This window comes from Lagenorhynchus albirostris, chromosome 11, assembly GCF_949774975.1.
Source record: "Lagenorhynchus albirostris chromosome 11, mLagAlb1.1, whole genome shotgun sequence".
NCBI lineage: Eukaryota > Metazoa > Chordata > Mammalia > Artiodactyla > Delphinidae > Lagenorhynchus > Lagenorhynchus albirostris.
In genome coordinates this window covers 24500522-24525807 of record NC_083105.1, presented here as the reverse complement: position 1 = coordinate 24525807, position 25286 = coordinate 24500522, and the positions used below count along the sequence as shown (strand labels likewise).

The window sequence follows — 25286 nt, the reverse complement described above, 5'->3', positions numbered from 1 at the left end:
CATTGTATACAAGCAAAGTTGTTTAATTTTCAGATGTTTGGGGCTTTTCTACATGCTTTACTGTTTTCTATTTCTATTAATTCTATTGTGATCAGAGAACATACACTGTATGATTTATTCTTTTAAAATGTATTGAGACTTGTTTCATGGCAGCATATAGTCTATCTTTGTAAATGTTCCATGTGTATTTGAAAAGAATATTTATCCTGCAGAGGTTGGGTACAGTGTTCTATAAATGTCAGTTAAAATACTGTAGTTGATTGTGTTCAGATCTTCCACATCTTTACTGATTTTTTTTTTCTTATCTGGATGTTCTATCAATTACTGAGATAATTCTGTTAGTCTCCAACAGTGATTAGGATTATGCACGTTCTTTTTTCCCCCTTTAGTTCTGACATTTATTCTTTTTTTAAAAAAATTATTTATTTGGCTGTGCTGGGTCTTAGTTGTGGCATGCAGGATCTTTAATTGAGGCATGTGGGATCTTTTCATTGTGGCATGCAGGCTCTTAGTTGCAGCATGCGGAATCTAGTTCCTTGACCAGCGATTGAACCTGGGACCTCTGCGTTGGGAGCATGGAGTTTTAACCACTGGACCACCAGGGAAGTCCCTGACATTTATTCTTCATATACTTTGAACTTATGTTATTGGTCACATATTATTTATAATTAATATGGCTCTGGTTTTGCTGACCTTTTTATTGTTATGAAATATCCCTCTTTGTCCCTAGGAATATTCCTTGTCTTGATGTCTACTTTTGGAAAGCTGCATATGTTTATATAATTCATGTATCAGTGAGGTCTCCAACATTTGGCTTCTATTACTTGTAGACTGTATTATACAGAACTAGGAAATGCTATGCGCATAGATAGACACAGAGGTAGGAACAAGAATGGCAGGACCATTCCACAACCATGTCAGGTGATGAGGCTGTAGGACCAGCAGCGAGAAAGCAGCAGAGGTTAACATTTGGCCCTTTATGCTCTTGACAATATAGCATAATGGTTAAGAGCACAGTTTTTGTAGTCTTACAGTTCTAGGTTTAATTGCTGTCCACCATTACTTAACTGTGTGACCTTGGGCAAGTTACTTAACCTCTGTTTCTTCATATGTAAAATGGGGACATATAATAGTACATGTGTTTTACAAACATAAAATTACATATATATAGTATATATATATATACTTCATATACATATCTACACACACAAATATATAGTGCTTAGCAAAGTATCTGTTCCATAAATATTTTTATATGTCATTGTATAATATATAATATGATATATTGCTATAGCACATATTCATATATTCTAGTTTCCACTTTCCTGCTGACTTCAAATTTTAGAGATTTAGTTGTCTTTTCTTTCTCCTATTTGCCCTTATTCCTCCTGCCCCTACTCCTACTCTATTTTCTTATTTCCCAAACTTTTTGGTCCCCACCCCTGCCAACATGTATTTAATAACCTCAAGAACTGTAAACTACAATTAAGGCGGTTGCTGCTTGCTGTCTTTGTTTTGAGGCTCCCCATCAATCTTTATAGCTTGTCTAGGGCTTCAATTTCTGCTCTGAAAAAATTTCTTCTCTGCATTTATTCGAGCTTTCCGGTTATTTGCAATATTGTTGCAAATAACCGGGGCTTACATACCTACTTCAGAAACACACTCCAAGTATGTACTTGTGCTGAAAGAATAATAACACTGTTTACAGAAGAAATGCCTTATATTTTTTAAAAGGATTCTCAGCAGAGCTTATTAAAAAAAAAAAAAAAAGCCCTGTTAGAAGGGGAATATGAAAGCTCAAGTCACCTACTCCTTTTCCCACTCTGAGAAGCATCTCCTTCAGAAGAATTCCCAACCAGATGGTGTTCGATGTTCCTGACCCTGCAGCATGATTTGGAAAAAAGATCATAGGTTTTGAAGTCGGATAACTCAGACACTTAGGCTTTCTGTTATTTCTTAGCTTTTCCTAGCATGTCTCCTGGTTTGTAAATTGCATCGAGTATTATTGGCTGTCCATGGTTTCCTCTTCAGGGAAGACATTCCCAAACCCACATCCATGTTCATTTCCCTTTCATACATTTTGTACCTTTCATCTGAGGCAACTCTCAGAGTTTTTGATTTTCATTTAAGTATGTATTTATTAACGTCTGCCCCTAATACTGGACTGTAGCTCCACCAGGCCAGGGACCACGAGCGTTGACCGTACCCCTGTATTCCCAGGCTAAACTCAGCACTGTGCACCCAGAGTCTAGCAGAGTGCCTGGCACACAGTAGGCAGCCAACGAACAAATGGCTGACAAAAGGGCAGCAGCCTCTGGCCCTAGCGCCATCGGTGGGGTGTGGAGGGAGCCGCCCAGGCCCAAAGATCCCTCCCAGGCACTAGGACCAGGACCCCCACCAGACCCAGCACCGCCCCTGGCCCTGGCCCTGCCCCTGGCCACCAACCCGAACCATCGCTTGCGGTAGCGCCTCTCCCGGTGACGCCATCCGGGGGCGGGACTTCCGGCCGCCGAAGTTTAACAGTCTAGGCGGGAGCCGGAAGCCCAGCGCCGGAGAGGGCCGCGCCGGGGCCCCCGGTGTACGGCGGCTGAGAGGTGAGGTTCCGGAGGGCCCGGGGTGGGGGCCGACGCCTGCCGAGTACTTGCTCTCTACTGGTGCCCGCTGTCCGGTCACCTCAGGGGGCGGGTCGGAGGCCCCTGGGGTCCCGGGGCTCCGGCCGGCCTGGCGCTCCGGACGGTTACCGGGCAGGGGTGCGGCGGCGCTTTTGGCGCGGAAGTGCCAGGGAGCCGCGGGCCGGGGTCGTGCACCTCCCCCTGCGACGGGCTCCGGTCGGGCCTGAGAGGTGGCCCGGGGCAACTGGGGTAGGTCGGTGGCGGCTCTGGGGGCTGCGCTGCCTCCGGAAAGTTTGTCGCTTGTCCACAGTCCCGTTCTCTTTTTGTAAACCTCTCAAATCCAACTCGTTTAGCAGGCGCTCAAATGCATTTTACGAGGTAACCCCAGTTAGGCAAGACTCCTGCAAGTAAAATGCATTTTGGGTTTTTACTGAAATTTGTAGAACTTTTGTTTAAGCTAAGTCGTAGTGGAATTGTTTTTTGTAGCCGCGCTCCCCGAATCCGGGGCTGACGGTGCTACCGCCTTGTGTCCTGACAGCTCAGTTTTGATGGGAGCCTCTTCCTGAGGCTGATATGATGCCGCGCCCTTAAAATGTGCTCAGTTCTCGGAAGACTGAGGTTGGTGGGCCCTTTCCCGCTCCACTTCGAGAGGAGGAGACCGACGTTGAATGACTTGGCCAAAGTGACTGTCACCTAACTCTGGGGCAGATCATCTGAGCCAGGTCTAAAGGGATCTTTCCGCTACATCACGCCGCTCAACAGGCATGGTCTAAGATTATAGTAAAGATATCTTTCAGTGGTTTTTACTGGGTTTGCAGATACTTTTCCAGCACTTCATTGTTGTTGAGTAGGGATCCGAAAGGGCACATGTTACCACCTGGTAAGGCACCAAATCCAAACACTATGTCTACATTTCAGCAGATGACTAACGGCTCTTAGTAGAACTGTATTTATCTGATGAATGGAGCATAGTGAATCACATAGGTGGCTTTTCTAGTTAACAAAAGTTTTAGCTTCTTTATAAACACATTGAAAATTTTGTCTCTGGAGAATGAAAGGGCCCTGTAACTTGTTAGGCCTTGAGGTTGTCCTCTGAAATAGAGTCTGCTTCTCATAAGTGTGATGTTTTGTTGATGACTTGGGAACCTGTCTGTAATATCACTTATGCGCTGCTGCACTCTTGCACTGTCCACACCAGGAAGGTGTGAAGCGTATATTTCTAGGCCCCCATCCTTTCCCTTCCCCTTTCTCCCAGGTATTTCTCAGCATTTTTTTCTTACCCATCATGCATTACTACTTGCCTTTTGTCTTCTAGACTGCCTTGGTTTATGAAATCACTTTGTCAGAATTCTGTGTTTGAACTGGAATACTGTGAACAGATAATACAAGCGAAGGCATTGTAGACTGTGTGTTGGTATAGGGACTTAGTGACATCTTAGGCTGTATTTGCTAATTTTAGACTTATTTGGAAAGCCTGCCATGGTGGGATTCTGACCTGCAGGAGTGCTACAGTTTATCATAATTTTTTTAAAAGGTAAGGAAGTTACCTATCCAACAGTTATGTGTTGAGTACCAGCTGTGTGCCAGGAATGTTTCAAGACTGGTAGTAAACAAGATGAAATCCCTGTCCTAAGGATCTTTATTTTGTTCAAGTCAAGGGGAGTCAGACATGAGAATAAAACTGCAGATAGCAGGAAGGGCCATAAAGAATGAAACAGGGTAATGGGATATAGGACAACTGGTGTGGAGCAGCTTTAGCCGTGGTGGTCAGGGAAGGCCTTTCTGAGGAAGAAACATGAGCTGAGACTGGAATGATGTGAAGGAGATGACCTTGGGAAATCGGGAAAGACCATTCCAGGCAGATGGGGCTGCAAACAGAAAGACTCGGAGGTGAGAAAGAAGGCCAGTGAGTTTGGTGGCCCTGGGAAAGAGAGGTAGGAATGTTACAGCAGGCCAGTTTGTGTAAGGCACACTAAGGAGGTTGGATTTCATTGTAATTGTTCTGGAGAGTCATTGGAAAGGTCAGCTAAGAGAATATGATCTGGTTTATGTTTTAGAGAGATCACTCCAAAAACTTTGTGGTGAGCACAGTCTCTGAGACAAAAGTGAACGAGTAGAGCCACTTGTTTTAGATAAGATGCCTCATCTTAACTCTTGTTTTTAAAACCTATCCTTAATTGTTTTTAAAATATGTTGTTTTAAACTATTTGCAGGTGCAGTCATGCAGGAAAACCTCAGATTTGCTTCATCGGGAGATGATGTTAAAATATGGGATGCTTCATCTATGACATTGGTGGATAAGTTCAACCCACACACATCACCACATGGAATCAGCTCAGTGTGTTGGAGCAGCAATAGTATCCTTTTCTTTTTTAAACAACCACTTTTTGTTAGGTTAAACAACCAGTATCAATGAAACTTTTGCATGTGATCCGTAATGAGAAATATATTTGGCATAGCTGTGAAATAGGAATTTAGTAAACAGTATGTCATATGATGCACACTGATATTCTCTGTTGATTTCATTAAAAACTTATTTGCAATTCACTACATTGAAAAACACTGCTATTAAAAATATGTTAGCTACTAGATGCAGATCATAGAATTAGTTTTGTTGTTAACAGTTTGTTATTGAATCAAATGCAATAAGGTAGGTAATGGTGGGAAAAGTTCTGAAAGGTTCTGGAATGATGTTTTGTATCTGTGTTTGGATATTTGTAGTTGGGAAATTAAAGACAGAACTTGAAGGCAGAAGCAAAGGTTGAGGGAAGAGATAAAAATAGTCAAACATTCCCATCTTACTGATGTATTCTCTGTATTTCTCTTCCTTTCTATCTGTGATGAAAATAGTCTTGTTTCCCAAAAAGACAGGAAAATTATCTAGATTGAACTTTCCTAAGGTTTTTATGTTTCTGATTGACATCCTCCCTGTCTTAATAAGTTCCTAGATGTGGATAAAATGAACTCATAAATAGGGATTTCTCAGTATCTCACTATTGACATTTTGGGCAAGAGAATGCTTCGTTATGGAGGCTGCTCTGTGCATTGTAGGATGTTTAGAAGCCTTCCTGGTCTCTACCAACCAGATGCCAGTAGCCCCAGTGGTGACAGCCAAAAATCATCTCCAGAATTGCTAGATGTCACCTGGGAGCCAGAATCACCCTCAGTTGTGAACCACTGCTGTAAACAAAGTATTCTTACCACCTTTTGTATGAAAATGTTCTGTATACTTGGTATGCTAGAAATAATCATTCGCCTGTGGAACTCATACGCATACACTATTTCTTAAACAACAGATTAAGCTTTAACATGTGTCTGATCTTATCAGTATCAAAGTAGTAATATTCTGCTTCCTGATGAAAGTAAAAATATCAAAGCTTTAAAATATGAATGATTCATGAACAAAAACATTAGAAGTTTTCATGCTCAATCTAACTATTCTTGCAAATACATAACAAAAATGATGAATTTTCTTATTGAATTAAATTTACCTCTTCATCATTCCTTGATTTTGTATTAAAGTATCAAAATAAATAACTTTGATGCTTTATTAATCAAACTCATGGTGAAGGGACTGCATTTTTGAAGGACTCTAGATGTAGAGTGGGGTAAGATGTTTTAAAAAGAGTCACAAATGTGTGAAGTTCCTTCTATTAGATTTTTATTATGTTTAGAGCTTAATTTTCCTTGTTACTCACTGCATAAAAGTAGCAGTTCTTAATGAGATTTATTATTTTTTTCCTCCAAGGAATTTTATTAGGAGTTGATACATTTACTGCTAAACCACTTAATGCTCTATCAACAAAACTGATGTAACTATGTGATGGTGTCCTATGACTTTTGGAAACTGGTCTTATTTCTGTATAGTTTTGTTGTACAAGTACATGTGCACTGAAAACCTTTGTATAGTTTTATACCTATTGAGGCTTTGATGCCTTCCATAGAGGTTAGTTACTGAAGACCAAGGAATTCCCAGACTTAGAGATTTAGGGACCACTTAGCATGGATCCCAAGGACAGTGTTGATGGTGAGGTGCCAGGGAGATTAGTTTTCTTTTTTTTGGTTCTCTAGGTAATATTCCTCACTTTCTCATGATTTCTAAAACTACATGAGAAATAAAAGGAGTAACTAGAGTACCCTCTTGTATTGTTTTCTCTCAGTCCTTTCTTTAATATATTCTAAGGAGAAAAGTAACAATAAACAGAAGCCAAGGAAAGGGAAATGATTTATTTTTCTCAGTGCTGTAATATCTAGGTAGGTGGAAGTGATTTTGTTTGAATCATATATCATAATAAAATTACAGTCCATGGTATGTTCACAGAATATCTGAATGTTATGTAAATCATCCAAAAGTAATGCAGTTAAGACTTTGCTTGTTAAAAGTATAGGTTTAAACTTCTGATATTTTAATTTGTTTTGACTCAAAATCAGATTCTTGGTCTTGGTTATATTGTATTTAGTCATTTTAGTTTTAAAATACTTACATTGTTTTGTGTTTACTGATTATTCCACTTATAATTTATGTAAAATAAGGAAATTATAATTTTAAATTATTAAATTTTAAATATTTATTTTAATAATTTAAAATTATATTTTAAATAACTTGAATTTAATTGAATTGAAATAAAGTCAAAACTCTCATAACATAGTTGCTGTGTAACCACACTTATTTATATTTGCTACATATACTGTAATATTCTTAATACATTTAAGATTAAAACACTCTATCACAAAAATTCCATCCTGAGAAAATATCAGGCTTTATCTCTTAGTAGAAAAATAGGAGACTAATGTGGATATTTGCTTCCTAGCTTAAATTGGTATCAAGCACTGCATTACTAAATAGCTGTCTTAAACAGTATTTATAGATGAAAAGGTTGATTGATATTTCCCTGATGTTGCTTTTATCATGCTCTCATTCTTGAAGGATAAAATTAGACCTTCTGGCCTACTCTTTGAAAATGGAGTAGTATTTCATATGGGTTAAATAGCTTTCAAGTGATAGCAGAATCAGAAAGGATGGTTCTTCCCTGCAGTAGTAGTAAAGAGAATTAGTCTTAGTAATTAGTAATCTGAGCCAGTTTTGAAAGCTAATGTATCAGCTATATTCGTTGCTTAGTGTGCTTGCTTTTATCATCTCAATTCTTATAATGATAGTCGAGTGCTAGAGCTGCTCATGGATTGTTCGATTCTCCATAACTCTTCATTTAGATAACTTTCTAGTGACAGCATCTTCCAGTGGTGACAAAATAGTTGTTTCAAGTTGCAAATGTAAACCTGTTCCACTTTTAGAGCTTGGTGAAGGGGTAAGTGCTTTTTAACTTTTAAAAATCTGTTTTGCTTGGGTTGTAATTGCTTATTTATTATGGTGCTGGCAACTAAATATGAAGGTGTTTAAAAGCGTTATTCTTAACCTGAGCTTAAAATAATAGCGTAACACTTAAAGGTTAAATAAGTGTGCTTACTGAAACATCTTTAGGTAAAATAATATTGGGTACTAGGGGAGCAATCAAGGACTTCATTTCGTCAACTAGGCAGTTACTTTCTCCATTTCCCCTCTGTGGGAGGTTCTCTGGTATTGCTGTGGTTTTTCAGGATGATGTTCCACCACGGTCACTGAGTTGATTTGAGCAAAAGAGTCCTAATGATGTAGCCATACCTTTGCTGACATTGGGCTCAGGACCATCAGCTAAAGAGCCTTATCTGATGGTAGCCTTCTGCTTTAGCTTCTGTCCACATGGTACTGCCTGAGTCTCCCCAAGCTCTCCTGCAACAGGATGCCTTTGTCCCAGAGCTTTGGTCCCAGAGCATTTAAATGAAGCTCTCACTATATGTTCTTACCCTTTAGTTTTATAAGTTAATCCCTCTGATTCAGGATAATGCTGGCTTTCTTATTTCCAATCACACACTTCTTGAAAGCTATTTCCATTTTAAATAAGATCTAAATAAAAAGGAATAAGTAGTTAGTTGGTAGCTTGTTCTTTTTTTAAATTTCATAGTTTTCATAGCAGACTCTAAACCATTATGAATTGTCATAATTTTACACACTGGAGTAGATAAGGCAGCCCGATTAATAATTGTTCTACTCCAATTACAGTGGAGTAGAACACAGCAGAGCATTGGAATATAAGCTCATCTAACGTAAAAAGGACTTAGGATTTCTATCAGTCCTTTCCTAAAGGTATCTGTTGGATTGATCTCAGCATCAGTTCCAGCCCACAGATATTAAGAGACTGGGGCGGAGAGAATGTCTGCTAAGGGTAGGAATGACGTTTGCCTGTCAACCTCAGTAAGTGAAATTGAGGCAGAGAGTGTCGCTGCTCAATAAAGGCAAACTGTACTCTTCAAGAACAGGCGGAACATCTTAGTCATCTTTGGATCTTCAGATCATGTCAAAGGTGGGCAGCAAACATTTGTGAGTTAAATATCAACATCAAAACAATTTAGATTTCCACCTCTACCACTATTTATCTATCTATCTACACACATGCGTGCACACACACACACACACACACACACACACACACACTCTTATGCGTTGCCTTAGAACCAGTTTGGGACTGTTTTTTGTTGTTGTCAATGTGTAAAATATAAAAATGACATGATATTTACAAGTGTGACACCACTTTAAGGATTTTGTGAATATTTTACATTAGTTGCTGTAGTTCTGTTTCCCACAGTTAAGTCATATCAGAATGCAGGTTGATGCAAGTGAGATCATTGTAGTTATAATTTAAATCTGCTTTGGTTTACTTACAAAACATATTTTACAACCATTGGTTTTTTAGTCTTTATTAGTAATTTCTTATAACATATTAGTGTGTTGGTAACCTTTGCTTCATAGGATCCAAGTCCTATTACTTATGTACCATTTGAGATATTAGACCTTTGCTCATGGGGAAAATAAGGTTCTGTCGTACTTATTTTAACATTATTTTTAAGGTGGAACTTTATTAAGTTTCATATTTATTTTCTTTGATTTTGTATTTTACCTCTTTAAAGTAGACATATTGGTCTTAACAGTATTATAATGGATACGATAGGCTACTATATAGCCTAGAAATTTGACCTGATGTTATTTTCAGATTTTAAAATTCCACCCATTGCTTGTGTCTTAGGGTACAGGATTTCTGTAGTAAGCACTCAATTTCCATTAATTATTTAAGTTCATTAGCTACGTTAATAATCTATTAACATAAAAAGATCTTCTATCATTATGGTAAGCAGCTATAAATACAGGTTTTGTTCTGAGCCCTTAAGAATAATTTGAGTGGTTTTTGATGATTAGAATCCTAATATATTGATCTTTGATGGATGCCCTTCTTCTCTGTTTTCTTTAAAGGTTATTTTATAGCTCTGGTTATTTTAGCACACTGTCCTGATCTGCAATGATCACCAGATTCTAACTTTTACTAGTCTGTTTAGACTAAAGTCAATTCCTAGAATGACCTGCAAGAGAATTATAGCGACCATACTGAAACATTGATGGAACGTGCTCCTGATATTTTTGTATGTGTTAATAATTTTGACTCAGTCAGAATTTCAGAGCTGGAAGAAGCCTTGGGGGAGGGAGAGGGGGTTATCTGTACCCTTTTAAGAATTTGGTGCTCTCTTGAGCAGAGGATGTTTTTGAAGATGCAGGACTCTCAAGAACAGTAGATCTGGTCCTCATCTCTCGTTTCTCAGATGTAGAAATGTAGGCTCGGAAAGGTGAGATGACTTGCCTAAACCTGCATAGTTTGCCTTTTAACCTTTAACTAAGTCACAAAATGTCCCCTTTGGAATTCATTTCTCTTTTTTCCCCTTATGGCATTCAGGTGGAGGTGAGAATAATTAATGTAACTATGCAGTGTATCTGAAAATTAAATAGAGAAAAACATGCAATACTGTGCTCTTTGTAGCATAGTTACTGATGGTACTACCAGATAGATGACGCTCATAGATAATCATTGTGAGAAAAACTTGGTTACCTCTGTACTTTAGCCGTTTGTTCTATAAATATTTATTGAACATGGATATGGTCTTTGCTCTAAGGAAACTGACATTCTGCTGAGAGACAATAAACTAGTAAGCAATACTGAGTATAGTGATAAGTTGTTATGCAGAGAGCTAAAATAAGATATTGAGATAGCAAGTTATGTTAAGTGGCCAAGGGAGGTCTCCTGAAGTTGTGGCATTTAAGTTGATATCTATTGACCAGAAGCAGCCATTCAAGCCAAGATTCAGGGAAATTAACTTTCCAGGCAAGACTAGCTGTGTAGAAGCCTTGAGGCAAATATAGTGTTTACGGAATGGAAGATGGTCAGTGTGGCTAGAGAATTAGTGGATAAGGAGGAAAATGGTGAGACCAGGTAAGAAGGGACAGATGAATAGGGCTTTGAAAGCCAGGTTAATGATGAGTTCGGAATTTATTCTAGGTGTGATTGGAAGCCATTGAAGATTTTTAAATGAGAGACACATGATCTGATTTACATTTCTTAAAGGTCACTCTACTTATGGAGCATGGGATGTAAGGAAGCAGGAGTGGAAGCAGGACAGCCAGTTAGGAGGCTGCTGTTGTGTTTTGTCAAGGTTTGGATTAGGGTGCTAGCAGTGACAGTAGATAAAGGGGGGCCCATGTGGGATAGATTTTAGGCTTGGAGTTTAGAGAACTTACTGATAGATTGGGCAGAGGGAGAACAAGGAATCAAGGTTAATTCTGGACTTTTATCTTGAGGAACTGGATGAATGGGACCTTTACAGTGGTGGGGGAGAGTGTAGAGTTAGGTTCTGATGACATGATGTTTGAGACTTGGGCCATTAGGGGGAGATTTGCTGTGACACTGGACTAGTATCTTATCCTCTTTATAAAACTTTGCCCTTCTGTAAAATGAGGGTTTTAAACTAGGCATTCTTTACAGTTCCCTCTACCTTAAGAATTTTCTGAGCTGTGGGTTGATTTTAATATGAGATATTCTGTGGGAGTCTAAGACCAGGTTTTATTAAAGGGAAATATTAAGGGCAAGTAAGCCCTGATGGGAGCCCAAGACTTGCTGGTATTTCCTAAGCTTCCTCTGTCACCACGTTTCTGTGGACTAGAACATGAATCTTGAATCTGGTTGATTTCCTTAAAGCCTTTTTGAACACTTTGCAAACTATTGAATCCATGTGACAGATAATGAGAGGTGAATCTTTAGTACAAGAATTGGCATGTTTATAGCATTTAACTCAACAAATATTTTTCATGTGCTTACCAAGTGTTGGGTGAGACTTGAAAGTCAGCTCTGGGCTCTGTTACGTTAATGTGACTTTTTTTTTCTTTAATAGCAAAAGCAGACATGTGTCAGTTTAAATTCAACATCAATGTATTTGGTAAGCGGAGGCCTAAATAACACTGTTAATATTTGGGATTTAAAATCAAAAAGAGTTCATCGATCTCTTAAGGTAAGCAACTTTTTTTTTTTTTAATCCTTACAGAAATGGGTATCCCACAATGTTTATTAGTAATAGTTACCAAACTTTTAATTTTGAGCTTTTATGATAAAAATAAGCTGCTTCAGAATTGAAGTGAGATTTGTTAGGGAAAAGAAAGATGCTGTGTAGCCAAAAACAATTTTTTTGGTTTATTTTTCCCTCCACATATGTTACTATATTGCTATATTGCTGGGGTTAAAACTTTTTCCTTATTTTTTCACTTTGGTCTGCTCTCGTGTGAGTGAACCACTTACTTCATTTTAAAAAAAATATGGTTTGTTGTCATTAGAGATCTTTTTAAGGCACTTTGAAATAATGAGAGTGGTTTTGGGATGACAGTATTTGGGGATATGGCTTCTTAGTTCTCTGCTACAGTTTGTATGTATGTATTTTCATCTCTGTAATTAAATGTTTCTAAAATGGTTTACAACTTACAGTTAGTGTTTCTTTAAATAGTTAGCTTTTTGCAGTTTCAGAAAATGAAAATAATCATCATGAAAGCCCCTGGTTGCAATTGTTTTTTTGGACTTCTGTCTTTTTAATATTTGGAAGTTCATTTATTAAATTATTTTTAATTTTTATGTCTTTTAAAAAAGTTTTAATATGCAAAATTTTAAACATATTTTTATCTATACACACACATACCTATATACACAGAGAAAGAACTTCCTTTAACTCATCATCCATGTATTCATCACCTGATTTCAGTGATGATCAACTCATGGCCAGTATTGTTTTATTTATGTGCTCATCTACTCTCTCATCTTCAGACCTTCAGAGTATTTTGAAGCAAATACCAGAGATCATTATAATTTTATTACATATCTTAATGTCATTGAGTTAATTCTTACTAGAGAAATAGTATATAGAAAATGGTTTTCTCTTAGCTAAGTTGAAATATAATCTTATGATTGCTGTTTAAAATATTACTTTTGGAAGTTCATTATTTTAAGTATTAACTAAACTTTGAAGAGTCTTCAGGAAAATTGAAAAGTTGCCAATAATGAGAATACTTAACTTTTATTGAATTCTTTGACATGCCAGCCACTGTGCTTAACATATTTATTCTATCTATTCTACAACTCTGCAGAGCAGGTAGTATTATTCCTAAGTACAGATGGAGAAACTCCGACTCAGAGATATTAAAGAACTTGTTCAATGTCAAGCAACTAGTAAGGGCAAAGATGAGAGGCACACTCAGATACTATTCATTGTTTAATATTTTAAATTATGAAATAATTGAATTAAAGCTGTTTAGGGGGATATACCTAGTATGACTAAAGAATATCTTAAAGAATTGAGAAGAGATTAGAAGTCTGTGGCCAATTTTGTCACACAGTGTCACACGTTTTAGGAGCATCACTTATTCCCATCCCTCCTTACATGGCAAAATTCTACTCATTTTTCCATCCTCAGCTGAATGACTTATTTTCCACAGTTGAAATCAGGAAGACACACCTGCCTCTTTACAAAGTCATAGAAATTGTATTGGACCCCACGTTATAATTTCTCAAATGGGAATGATGCACTATATGTCCACTCCTTTTTCCTTTCTTATCAGATATTCTTTTCCTCAGGATGACATTTGTTTGATTTTAAAAAAGCAGTAAAATGTAAAGGCATTTCCCAGCATGCTTCAAGGACCATTTGAAAAAGTTGTAAAATAAGTGGAATATTATAGCTACTATTCTTGATATTACATTAATCTAATTACAAGATACAAAGGTTGGTTTGTTTATCTTATTAAGGTATGACATCAAACTTAAAAACTATGCTGATCACTATGCTCCTAGGCTAGATATCTCTAATTTAATTTTGGAAAACATAGTCCTTGTGAACTCAGTTTGTTTAAAACTGAACAGTTTTATTTCCTCAAAGTGGATTCCCCTTTAGATTTGGGAGACAGTCGAGTATAATGAGAGGAAAATAAGCTTTGGAATATGACCTGGATTGAATCCTGGCTCTACCACTGGCAGTTCTGTGAGCTTGCACAGTTTCTTAACCTTAGTAAACTCATCTATCAAATGGGGAAAATGGCCTTGCCTCCCATGATTGTTCTAAAGATTAATAATAATATATAAAACTCCCAGCCTTAGTCGGTACTCAGCAGATGGAAGCAGCAGCCATCAAATCTCAAACATGCTATGCTCATTCTGGCTTTGGGGCTTTTGTTTTTTGCTCTCTTCTATTTTGCAGTGTCAGTTTTCTTTCTCCTCCCCTAACTTACCTCTTATTACTCTTTTTAATGTTGAACTCAAGCTTTCTGTCTTCCATAAAGCTTCCTCTGTCAACTCAGTTCACAGTGATAACTCTCTTTCCTCTGACACTTTTCCTCTGCCACTCATTTAGCATTCATTCTGCCATTTGCATGTTCACTTAAATGTCCTGTCTTCTCAGTTGAACAGTAATATTCTCAAGGGCAGGGACTCTCATAATAATCAACTTGCAATAAATGTTACTTGTCAGTGGAAGTGAATTCTTTAAGGTAGACATAATGCCATTTAGAAAATTACCTTTCCTTTTTGTCTCTTGTTTCAGGGTGCCTGACCATTATTATGGTTATGAAAAATAAATCTTTGTTCCCTGAAAAGACTTGGTGTTAATCAGATAGTTTACTACTCACTTGAGTAATTTTTTGGGGGTTATTTGAGGAAAATGTTAAAGCATATATTAGATTGACAAATACATAATAGTTACAAAACATGAAATTTACAAAAAACCGTGGAAATATGCTGTTTGAAGGTTGCATGGCACTGTATTTACTTTCATTTCTTTCATTCAGGATCATAAAGATGAAGTAACTTGTGTAACATATAATTGGAATGACTGCTACATTGCTTCTGGATCTCTCAGTGGTGAAATTATTTTGCACAGTGTAACCACTAATTTATCTAGTACTCCTTTTGGCCATGGTAGTAACCAGGTACAGTATGGATTTATTCAAAATAAAGTTGATAAGATAGATTTTTAAATTACCTTACATAAGACAATGAATTTGAGTTTTTAAAATTGAGTATTTTAAATTTGCATTTAGCTCACTCAAACTTAGGTAGCTATTCTTTAATGGTAGTATGTAAAAGCTAATTCATACTAGATGATGGTGCTTACATGAGTTCGGTTATGCCACTGAACATGCTCCTAGAACTTAACTATGTATAAACAATACAGATAATTGTTAATAGATTAAGCCCAAAACATGGATATTAATTATGACATTATAGAAGTGTTGCATAGCTTAAACTATGTCAGCTACAAGACAGATACTTAGGTTCATAAATACTCTGTTTGGTGGACATGGAATAATTGTATTGGGTTGGCAAAAAGTTCATTTGGTTAATGAATCCATTGTTCAATAAAGTTCTTGGTGAAAATGAAAAATGTCTTTTATTTTTACTTAAAACTGAATGAACTTTTTTGGCTAACCCAATATTTAGGCACAGGGTAAATTGAGTTTTCTTGTTTGTTTGTTTCAAGTATGTGATAGTTAAAGTATCAAAGCATATTTATGTATTTCAGGTTAATACGAGTATTTAGGGAAAATTTTTATAGAAGAAAATTAGTCAATTATTGAATTTTTTTTCTTTATAAAATTTAGTCTATAAAATTCTTAAAAGAATATATTCAGTTTCTCAAGAAATCTAATTCTTGGCTAACTTTCCATGAAATTCTCCACAGGAATTTCCAATGAGGTGAAACTTCTTTTAATCTTTTTATTGTAATCACTTTGGCCATAAGTATTATTAGATAAAATATGGGAGCTCTTCAATTTTGAAAAGCATTAAAATCATTATTTGAATAGTATTTAGTGTTTAAGGAAAATTTAATGGATATTAAAAATGTACAGAAAAAAGTCTTTTCTCAGATTTCATATGTATTGAGGTAATAAAAGAGATGTACATATAAATGATTTTATGGAAGATTGATGAAAAACAGTCTCATGGTGATCCAGAACAGAGAAGACTGTCTGATTGGGAATAAAATAGAGAAAGTTGAAGGAGGGAGGATTTCATCTGGGTCTAAGGCTTATAACTGATTTTGTTTTGTTTTGTTTTACTAGTATATTAACTGGCCTCTGACAGTTATTTGATTCTAGCTTGTATTAGGGTTAGCTCTTTACATGTCCACATTATAGTTGGAACTGTGTCTTGTTTCTTTGTACTCAGCCATTGTCTAACTTTGTGCCTTATATGGAAAAGATCCTCAATAAATATATGAGTATATGAATACATTTAAAGATAACAAAGATCTTAATAGGCTAATAAAGAACTTTGGGAGAGGGATATTTTATATGGAGGAAATCATATGAAGAAAAACAAGGAGAAAGGAAAGCGTATGGGTTTTATATAGGGCTAATGTGAGAAAAAGATTAGAAAGGTAAGCAGGAACATAGTGTTGAAGTGGGACTTTGAATGCCAGACCAAACTTTGGCTTTTATTTTGGAAGGCATTTAGGGAACTCAGAATTTTTTGATTAGTTGAATATTAGAATCATAGAAACCTTGAACTGAGAAAAGACTTTAGAGGTAATCTCACTTTCTGCATTTTATGGTTGAGGATAAGTGATTTGCCACAGAGAATGTATTAATATTGTCATAAAAATAGGAAATAATATTTTGTTTTTGTAATTTTTTTGGTTATTATGATAATGGAGACATAAAACCTAAGCCCACAGAAGTTGGAACTATTGGAAAAAAATTGTATCTAGTGTTCAGATGCCTTGCTTTTTAAAGAAATAGAGTAATCTTCTCCTCCTCCTTCCTCTCTTCTCCTTCCTCTTCCTCTTCTTCTTTTTCTCTTTCTTCTTCCTCTTCTTCTTTTCCTCTTTCTCCTCCTCACTTCTTTGGTATATTAGAAGCATGCTAAATTTAGATTTATAAATTCTGGGTTGACTTTTCAGTAACATAAATATTAGGTCATATACTACCATGTATATTCTTAGATTTCAGTTTTTATTGTATTTTGCTAGAGGGTTTTCTTATTAAAACAAAAGATGAAGGAATAGTCGTGAAAACATTAGGTTTGGTTACTGCTCTTGGCCTTATTGTGTGTAAAATCTTAAAGTTTTAAAAATTGAGATAACTTACATATAATAAAGTACATATATCTTAAATACACAGCTTGATGAATTTTTATACATACATACACCTGTGTAACTACATACTACCAGAATCAAGATACAGAATCTTAATCCTTTCCAGTCACTGCCTCATATTTCTTAAAAGAATTATATGTGTCTGGTTTCTCTTAGTCTTCATTATGTTTGCTTTGTTGCATGGAATAATAGTAGTTCATACTGTTTTACTACTGTGTAGTATTCCATTATATGGATGTGCCACAATTTATCCATTCTACAGTTGATGGACACATGAACTGTTTCCAGTTTGTAGCTATTGTGAGAAAGCTACTATAAATATTCTTATATAAGTCTTTTTATGGATATATGTTTTCATTTCTCTTGAGTAAATACTCAGGAGTGAAATTGCTGGGTCTTAGGGTAGGCATCAATTTTTACTTTATTAAAAATTGCCAGAAAGGTTTTAAAGTGCTTGTGCCATTGTCTACTTCTCCCAGCAATGTATGTGAGATCCAGTTGCTCCACGTTTTTGCTTATACCAAATATTGTCTAATTAACTTTAACCACTTTGATGGTTGTGTAGTTGTATCTCATTGTGGTTTTAATTTGCATTTTTCTGTGTTGAATGAGTTGGCACACTTTTATATACTGTGAGGTCACTGTTCAAGTCTGTTTATCCTTTTTGTTTGGGGTTATTTCTGTTTTTCTGATTGATTTATAGTTTATTCTGTATTCCAGATGGAGTCATCTTTTGGATATACACGTTGCATATATCTTCCTTTAGCCTACGGCTTGCCTTTCCACTCTCTTAATGCCTTTAAAAAAAAATGAACAGAAATTCTTAAATTTATGTCTGTTATGCTCCATTTCAAATTAATTTTTGTATATGGTGTGAGATGGGGTTCATCTTTCTATACAGGTATATAGTTATGCCAACATTATTTATTACAAAGTCCATCCGATTGCCACTGGGGTGAGTGTAGGTGGTGAGAGGGTTCAGAGAGCATTCAGGCAGAGGTTATATCACCTTGTAGAATTCTTACTACCATTTATTGTGTTTCAAGTATAGTGATCATTGCTTTATATTACATTTTCTCATTTATTCTTTGCTACTCACTTGTGAGGTATAGGTTATTCTCATTTTACAAGTGAGAAAACTGAGATTCCAGGACTTTCTGATCACAAGATTCTTAACTGACTGATCTGAAGGTCGACTCTTGAAGAGTGGTAGCATTGTTTCCTTTTGAGTCTCTTTCTAGCTCAGAGACAGCTGAATGTATAAGGATTTGAGGATCCAAACTTCTGGAAACTTTGCAGTATTCTCTTGTCACTTTGTGCAAGAGTCCAACATTTATTCTTATCTCTTCTTCGCATGAAGAAAATTTTTTTAAATTCTAGGTGACAGGTTGCTGTATTGTTGATTTTCAAAGGATTTTTTTCATTGATTACTTTGCATGGCAAAACTGAATATATCTTCTAGTTTAGGAAAACAGTAATGCTCAAAGCTTATCTCTTGTGCAAGGTCAGATGAACCAGAACCTAGATTTTCGCGTTCTTGCTGCCTCTTGTTTGGGCAGTTGGCATCTCTATAAGCTTTTTTGGTATAGCTCTACATTGTAAATCCCACATTTATTTGGAGAGCTAGCTGTGTGAGCCTGGGCAAGTGACTTAACTCTCAAGCCTCCTTTTCCTTAACTGTCAAGTGAGAATGAAAATATACTTTCAACAGGGTTTTGTTTGGTTTTGGTGTTTTTTGTTTTTTGTTTTTTTTTGGTCTAGATGAGATGCTAACATAGTTCCTAACATGTGGAGATTAGGGAACTTTAGTGTGAACTTTTAATGAATAATCATATTAATTTACTAAAATAGCTTTTGTGATTTACTTCTGCAAACTGGTTTGAACATCTTTAGGTTTAATGTGTTCCCTCCAAACCCCTGCTAATTAACCAGTTGTAACTTGACCTCAGTAATCACATTTTGTGTTTTAGAGCAACTTAGAATAAGGAGAGCATTAAAGAAGGTGAAGAAATCGAACTGGAGTGTGTTGGTTTTTTTCCCTTTTCCTGGAACAAATGTTTATATATTTTTCGTGTACTATATTATTTCATTTTTCTCTACAGCATTAAAGCAGAGTGCCATGGGTTAGGAAATACCACTTGGCCTCTTTGTATGTAAGTATGCAGTCTCAGTTTTCTTAGTGAAGAAAGTCACAGTTATGATTATGTATACTTACGTTTCCATTTTACAGGCAGCATAATTGAAATCTGTGGAGGTTTTTTTTTTATTAAGATTCCTCACAATTCATTTATGATTTCAAGTATATTAAATATTCATTTTTTTAATTTAAACAATGTTCATAAAAATTTCAAGTCTGTCTAAAAATTGACATAATTCAATTCCAATACACTGTCACCCAGCCCATTTTCTACACTGACAGTTTTACTATAGGGTTTGGGTTTTTGAGAAAAATAGTAGGTAGGGCACATATAATGATTAAATTAAAATTTTCTATTTTTGTTTCTGTGAACAATCAAGAATTTGAAATCTTTAAAAATCATCAAATTGATTTCTTAGCAAAAGTGACAAAACCATGGAGTCTCACTGAATCTGCATTATACTGAATTTCATATTGGAAATGAGATTGCCTGAATATATTGAGAATCTTACTTTGAAATGTCTGAGCTGAATTGAAGCTGTTAGTTTTTTGTGGATCGCAGTGTCTGTCTGCAGGGGAGAAAGAGCCTTACTGCTTCTGCAGAGCTGCCAGGGCTGACAGACTCCTTAGCATTTAATTGCAAGTCGCTATTTGGCAAGTTCAGCAGCTTAGGCTCACAAATAGGTTAACCTGTGTTGCCTTTCTCAGACTGCACCCTTTTTGAAAGCAGTTAAAAAGTGGATCTATTTTATTGATTTCTTAGATTTAAAAGTGATTTTTAAATGCAATGTCTGTGAGATTTTAAATATAGCATTTTTCAGTATATGTTAAATAAGTCCATTTTCTTCAGTTAAATTTTTGACATTTTAGGTATAGCTTTTGTAAGTATTACTAAGCCTTATGAGTATGGAGATCTGGTAAATAATTATTAATTACATTTTAAAAATAATTATTTTATCAAGAATGAATTTAATTCCAGTTTAGTTAACTTGGTTGACTGGTTTTGTTTACACCTGAACTTTGGCGCTCAAATAGTTTGACTGACTACAAGCTTTATATCAAGAATAGTGGTTTCCTTTATGTTATATGGGAATGTTGGTATATATATAGTTGTATACTATGGTATAATATGTTCTTGATTCTCTTTATATATTTCTTTAGTATTTGTATACTTTTCTAGCCTTTATATTATGTTTTTGAGCAGTTTTATGATTGACATGTTGGCATAAAATAAACTTCCATATGTTTATATATTCTTAAAGTATAATTTTTCCTTTTGTTCTTCTCTTCTACATTTTAATAGGAAGTGATTTGAAGAATGTTTTCTTGCAGTTTCTCTGTATAGCTCTGTCTTCCGTCCATAAAGTTATAATCATTCTGTTGGTCCAATCTTGTCTTCTGCTTTTTCTTATTAGTGTTCTGTCCCAGGTATTCTCATATTGCTAGTCTTCATAACTATAATTTTTAATGGCTACATAATATTCCATTGTTCAAATGCCACAGCATATTTAAACATTTCTGTACTTTAGGTGTTTTCCAAATTTTTATAATCACGAGTAACATATGTTAATATTGTTTCCATAAGTGTGTTTTCTGCTTTGACTTTTTCTTTGAGATTACAAATTCTCTTTCAACATAACTCAGTAGCAGCAGGCTCACATTTTCTTTCCTTGAGGAGTTCAAGTGTGTTACTCTATCATTTTTGGTCTCAAATGTCTGATGATAATTTAAGTATTTTTTTCTTATAAGTCACTTGTTCTTTTTCCCTGTATGTCCAAAAGATTTTTTTTTCCTTTAAAATTCAGTAATTTTACTAGACTATGTCTTGGTGTTGGTCATTCTGTATTGTTATTCATAGGTACATGGTATGCTCAATTAACATGTAGTTTCAAATCTTTTCTTCTTTCAGGAAGTTTTCTTGAATTATAGTTTTTAGTATTTGATATTTTCTTTATCTCTGTTTTTTTCCTTGTTGGATCTTCTTATCTTCAGTGATTTACTACTGTCTCTCAAATCATTTTTAACTTTTTCCTTATTTTTGACTTTTAAAAAGTCTTTCCTTTTGACCTATCTTTATGGTATTATTTGTTGAATTTATTCATTCTGTATTCCTTTTACCTTTAATGAAGGCTACATAATGTAGCCTGCATTTTTAAAAGGATTAAAATTGCTAATTGTTTTCCAAGTTCTGACATCTCATTTCTGAGTTTTCTAATTCTGATTTATGTTGTTTTTTAAGGTCTTGTATCATTTTATTGTCTTTCTGGTCATCTGTTGAGAATGTCTTTCTTCTTATTCTCTTTGTTCTCATAGTAACTTTGTATGAGATTTATCTGTGAAGTCAGTTTCCCTGAACTCCTAGACAGAGATGGAGTTTAGAGGGCATCTTTTCTAACTTTTCTGAGGTTGCTTGGCTTTGTGCTACTCCTGTACTTGTATGTGAATTTTCACTTTCCTTCAACTATATTGACTCCATCCCATTCAGTTTGTTTCCACTCTTAGTAGTGTCTTCTCAGTATGGTGCCCTGACCTGGGAAGGAGATACCTTGGCTGGACAGTTTTGGGAGTTCATTGGAGCTAAACTGCTCTAGCCCTTCAGACCTTTCTGCAAACCTCTTGCATAGAACCACTAATGCATTGGATATTCCTGGTCTAGCTGATGTTGTCAATTGGTCACCATGCTTTCCTGTGAAAACCTTTCGGCTCTTTGGGGCTTTTCCTGTTCTCAGATCTGTCTCAGTCCCTGTAATTTCCTTCTGTTTCCTCTTGCACAGATACTAATACTATGAAGGACTATGGCTGTTAAATGTTTGACTTACTAGTGTGTATTTTGGGGCTCATGGGGATACCTGATAGTCTAGTTTTGTTGTAAATGTTTTCATGGGGTTTTAGTTCTGCTATTTGGTTTGCTATCTATCTGTAAAACACACACACACATAACGCACACACTCACATACTTCTACTCACTGTCTGTGCTGGGATTCCCCAAGACCAGGTTTGATGTTTCACTAGGAGGACTCACAGGACTCAACATGTAGTCATACACATGGCTATGATTTATTACAGTGAAAGGATACAAAGCAAAATCAGCAAAGGGAAAAAGGTGCATTGGGTGAAGTCCCAAGGAAGCCAAGTATAAGCTTCCAAGAGTGTTATCTCAGTGGAGAGGATGTACTTAATTTCCCCATCAAATTGTGACAACATGTATGGAACATTGTCTACAGGGAAGCTTGTTAGAGACTCACTGGCCAGGGACTTTGTTGGAGGTTGGTTACCTAGGCACCCTCTACCTAGCATGTACCGAAATTCCAAACTCTACTAAGGAAAGCAGGTGTTCAGCCATGGTTCAGCCATAAACCATATCTTTTGCACAAACAGTTTAGGCACAGTGAGCCACTCTTATCAGTCGGTGAGCCACTCTCTTCAGCTAGGGTGGTGGGAACCCTCCAAAAATCCAAGTTCCAAGACTCCAGCCAAGGGCCAGTCTTGAAAGCAGGACTTTCTAAAGATAAGCAGTCTCAGGCCTGCTTGTGCACACATACACACAAAAATGGGGGGATTCAGGGAGATTAAAAAACTCTGCCACCATCATAACCTCTGTCTTCTCAGAGCTCTCCCGTTACAAGGACTTTAAGCAAGACAGAATTATGTTCAGATATCCAGTTTTGAAGAGGTTATTGCTGCAGTAGTGTGAAGGATGGATAGCAAGCCATTGAGAATGGAAATGGGCAGTAGCTCAGGTGACAGATGATTGGTGCTTGAAATAAGACACTGGGAATGAAGAAGAGGGAGGAATGGAGTTGAACGGATACTGTATATTTACGAGTGTGTATATGTATGTATGTTTGTATATGTACATGCATATATATATATAGTCATATATGTATCAGAGACTATAAAGCTATAAGAATGTGAATGTACATTCCTATCTCTGTGAAGGGGAGGCTTTTCTAAGTGTAGGAACAACGTCATAAGTCATGGGACAAGTTTGATGTATTTAAGTACATAAAAATCTAAAATCTGACAAAAAGCAAGATGATAAAAATCAACAAAGTTGAAAAGAAAATGGGGAAAATATTTATGTCTATGAGAGCATTAATGTCCTTATTATATTAAGATCAATTGCAAATTAGTATTTTAAAAATCTTAATAGCCCAATAGAAAATAAGCAAAATAGATTAATGGGCAGTTCACAAAAGAAGGACGACAAATGGTCACTTAGCATTTTTCAACCGAGAACCTTTAAAGCGTGAACAACAATAAAATACAAATTCTTTTATAAAGTAGCAATTTTTAAAAATAATAGTAGTCAGGGTACTTGGAAATTGGAAATAGCCTAAGTGTCCATCATTAGATTATTTAGATAAATTGATATACTCGTACATTCATATATTATCCAGCTATTAAAATCATGTAGTAGAAGATATTAATAACACAGCTAACTTTATAATAATAAAGTATGGTCCCAAGTTTGCTGTTGGTACTTTACTCAAACGCAAACATACATATACACAGAAAAATACTTAAAGGATATCCTCCAAATTATTAACCAGTTTTTCTCTAGGTGGTAGGATTATGGATGGTTTTTCTTTTCCTTTTTGTGATTTTTTTTCAAAGAAACATTTCCAAATATTTATAGCAGGGGTCAGCAAATTATGACCTATAGGCTGGCTGTTATTTTTCCTAGAAATATCTTGAATATGGAACAAGATAGGGACTTAACAAATGCTGTTGATACTAAAATGAGTTAATACTTATTTTAAATATAATTTAGATAAACGTTTCATTTATCCAGGATCATTAGATATTCTCTTGATATTCTAAATAGATGATGATTTAATAGATGTAGAAGGCTCAGAAATGAAGGTCTGTTATCAAAGAGTTAGAGGTGAGTTATTGACAGAAACCAGTGTGGCTACTTAAGGATCTTTTAAAAACATATGTAAAAGATGCTCAAATGTATGGTACATGAATGAATGTGTGAGTCATGAACCTGTGAGAATAGTAGCAATACCTACTATGTACCTGGCTTTTTGCAGAAATGCTATTTAATCCTTAAAGTAACCTTGACAGGCAAACAAAAGTGTTTTCTGTGTTGTTCACGAGAACACTGAGGCTTGGAGAGTTTAAGAAGTTTTTACCCAAGTCATACAGAGTTTCGCTCTACTTGAAACGCAGGTTCATCTGAGAGGAAGATTTATGGTTATCTTTAGTCTTGTTTTTCTTTTCTAAATGAGTTGCCATATAGGTCCATAGAATTTGAGGCAATGTATGGAATTTAGGTTTTGACTTAAATTCATTTTAAATTATTTATTAAGTTTTACAGTGGTCCCTCTTTATCTGTGGGCGGTGCGTTCCAAGACCCCCAGTGCATGCCTGAAACTGCAGTTAGTACCGAACCCTGTATATACTATGTGCTTTTCTACACATGCATACCTATAATAAAATTTAATTTATAAATTAGGCACAGTAAGAGATTAACAACAATAATAAAATAGAACAATTATAACAATATACTGTAATAAAAGTTTAGTGAATGCGGTCTCTCTCTCAAAATATCTTACTGTACAAATTTAACGCCATTTCCATCCTAACTAAGCATTTATCACACACTGTGGCTATAACTCACAGTTTGAGGTGCGCAGCAAAACTAGCATTAATTTCTTTATCCTTCCTCATAATTTCACGGTTAGAAGATTCATTCTTACCATAGTTTTTTTTCTTTTCTTATTATGATTAAGTTGAGAACTTTTACCTTTTCACTTAACGGAAGCACTGCACCCAGCTTCTCTTTGGCATATCTGAATTGCCAATATCATTAGTGTTGCACTTTGGAGCCATTATTAAGGTTACTTGAACACAAGCACTGCAATACCTTGATAGTTGATTTGACAGCTGAGATGCCTACTAAGTGACTAATGGGCAGGATACCCTGGACAAAGGGTATCCTGGCGTACTGGAGTGAGATTTCATCATGCTACTTAGTGCTCAAT

The 25286-nt window shown here is 35.8% G+C and overlaps 1 protein-coding gene across 2 annotated transcripts in view; it reads left to right on the top strand.

The window, feature by feature from the left end:
* The first annotated feature begins 2514 nt into the window (after nt 1-2514).
* NEDD1 (NEDD1 gamma-tubulin ring complex targeting factor) overlaps nt 2515-25286 on the top strand; it is a 43598-nt gene continuing 20826 nt past the window's right edge. For both annotated transcript variants that reach the window (XM_060165245.1, XM_060165244.1), the window contains exons 1-5: nt 2515-2594; nt 4826-4969; nt 7824-7918; nt 11919-12035; nt 14848-14988. In XM_060165245.1, the coding sequence (XP_060021228.1) occupies nt 4834-4969; nt 7824-7918; nt 11919-12035; nt 14848-14988 (489 nt within the window). In that variant the 5' untranslated portion in view covers nt 2515-2594; nt 4826-4833. The remainder of the gene's footprint in view (nt 2595-4825; nt 4970-7823; nt 7919-11918; nt 12036-14847; nt 14989-25286) is intronic.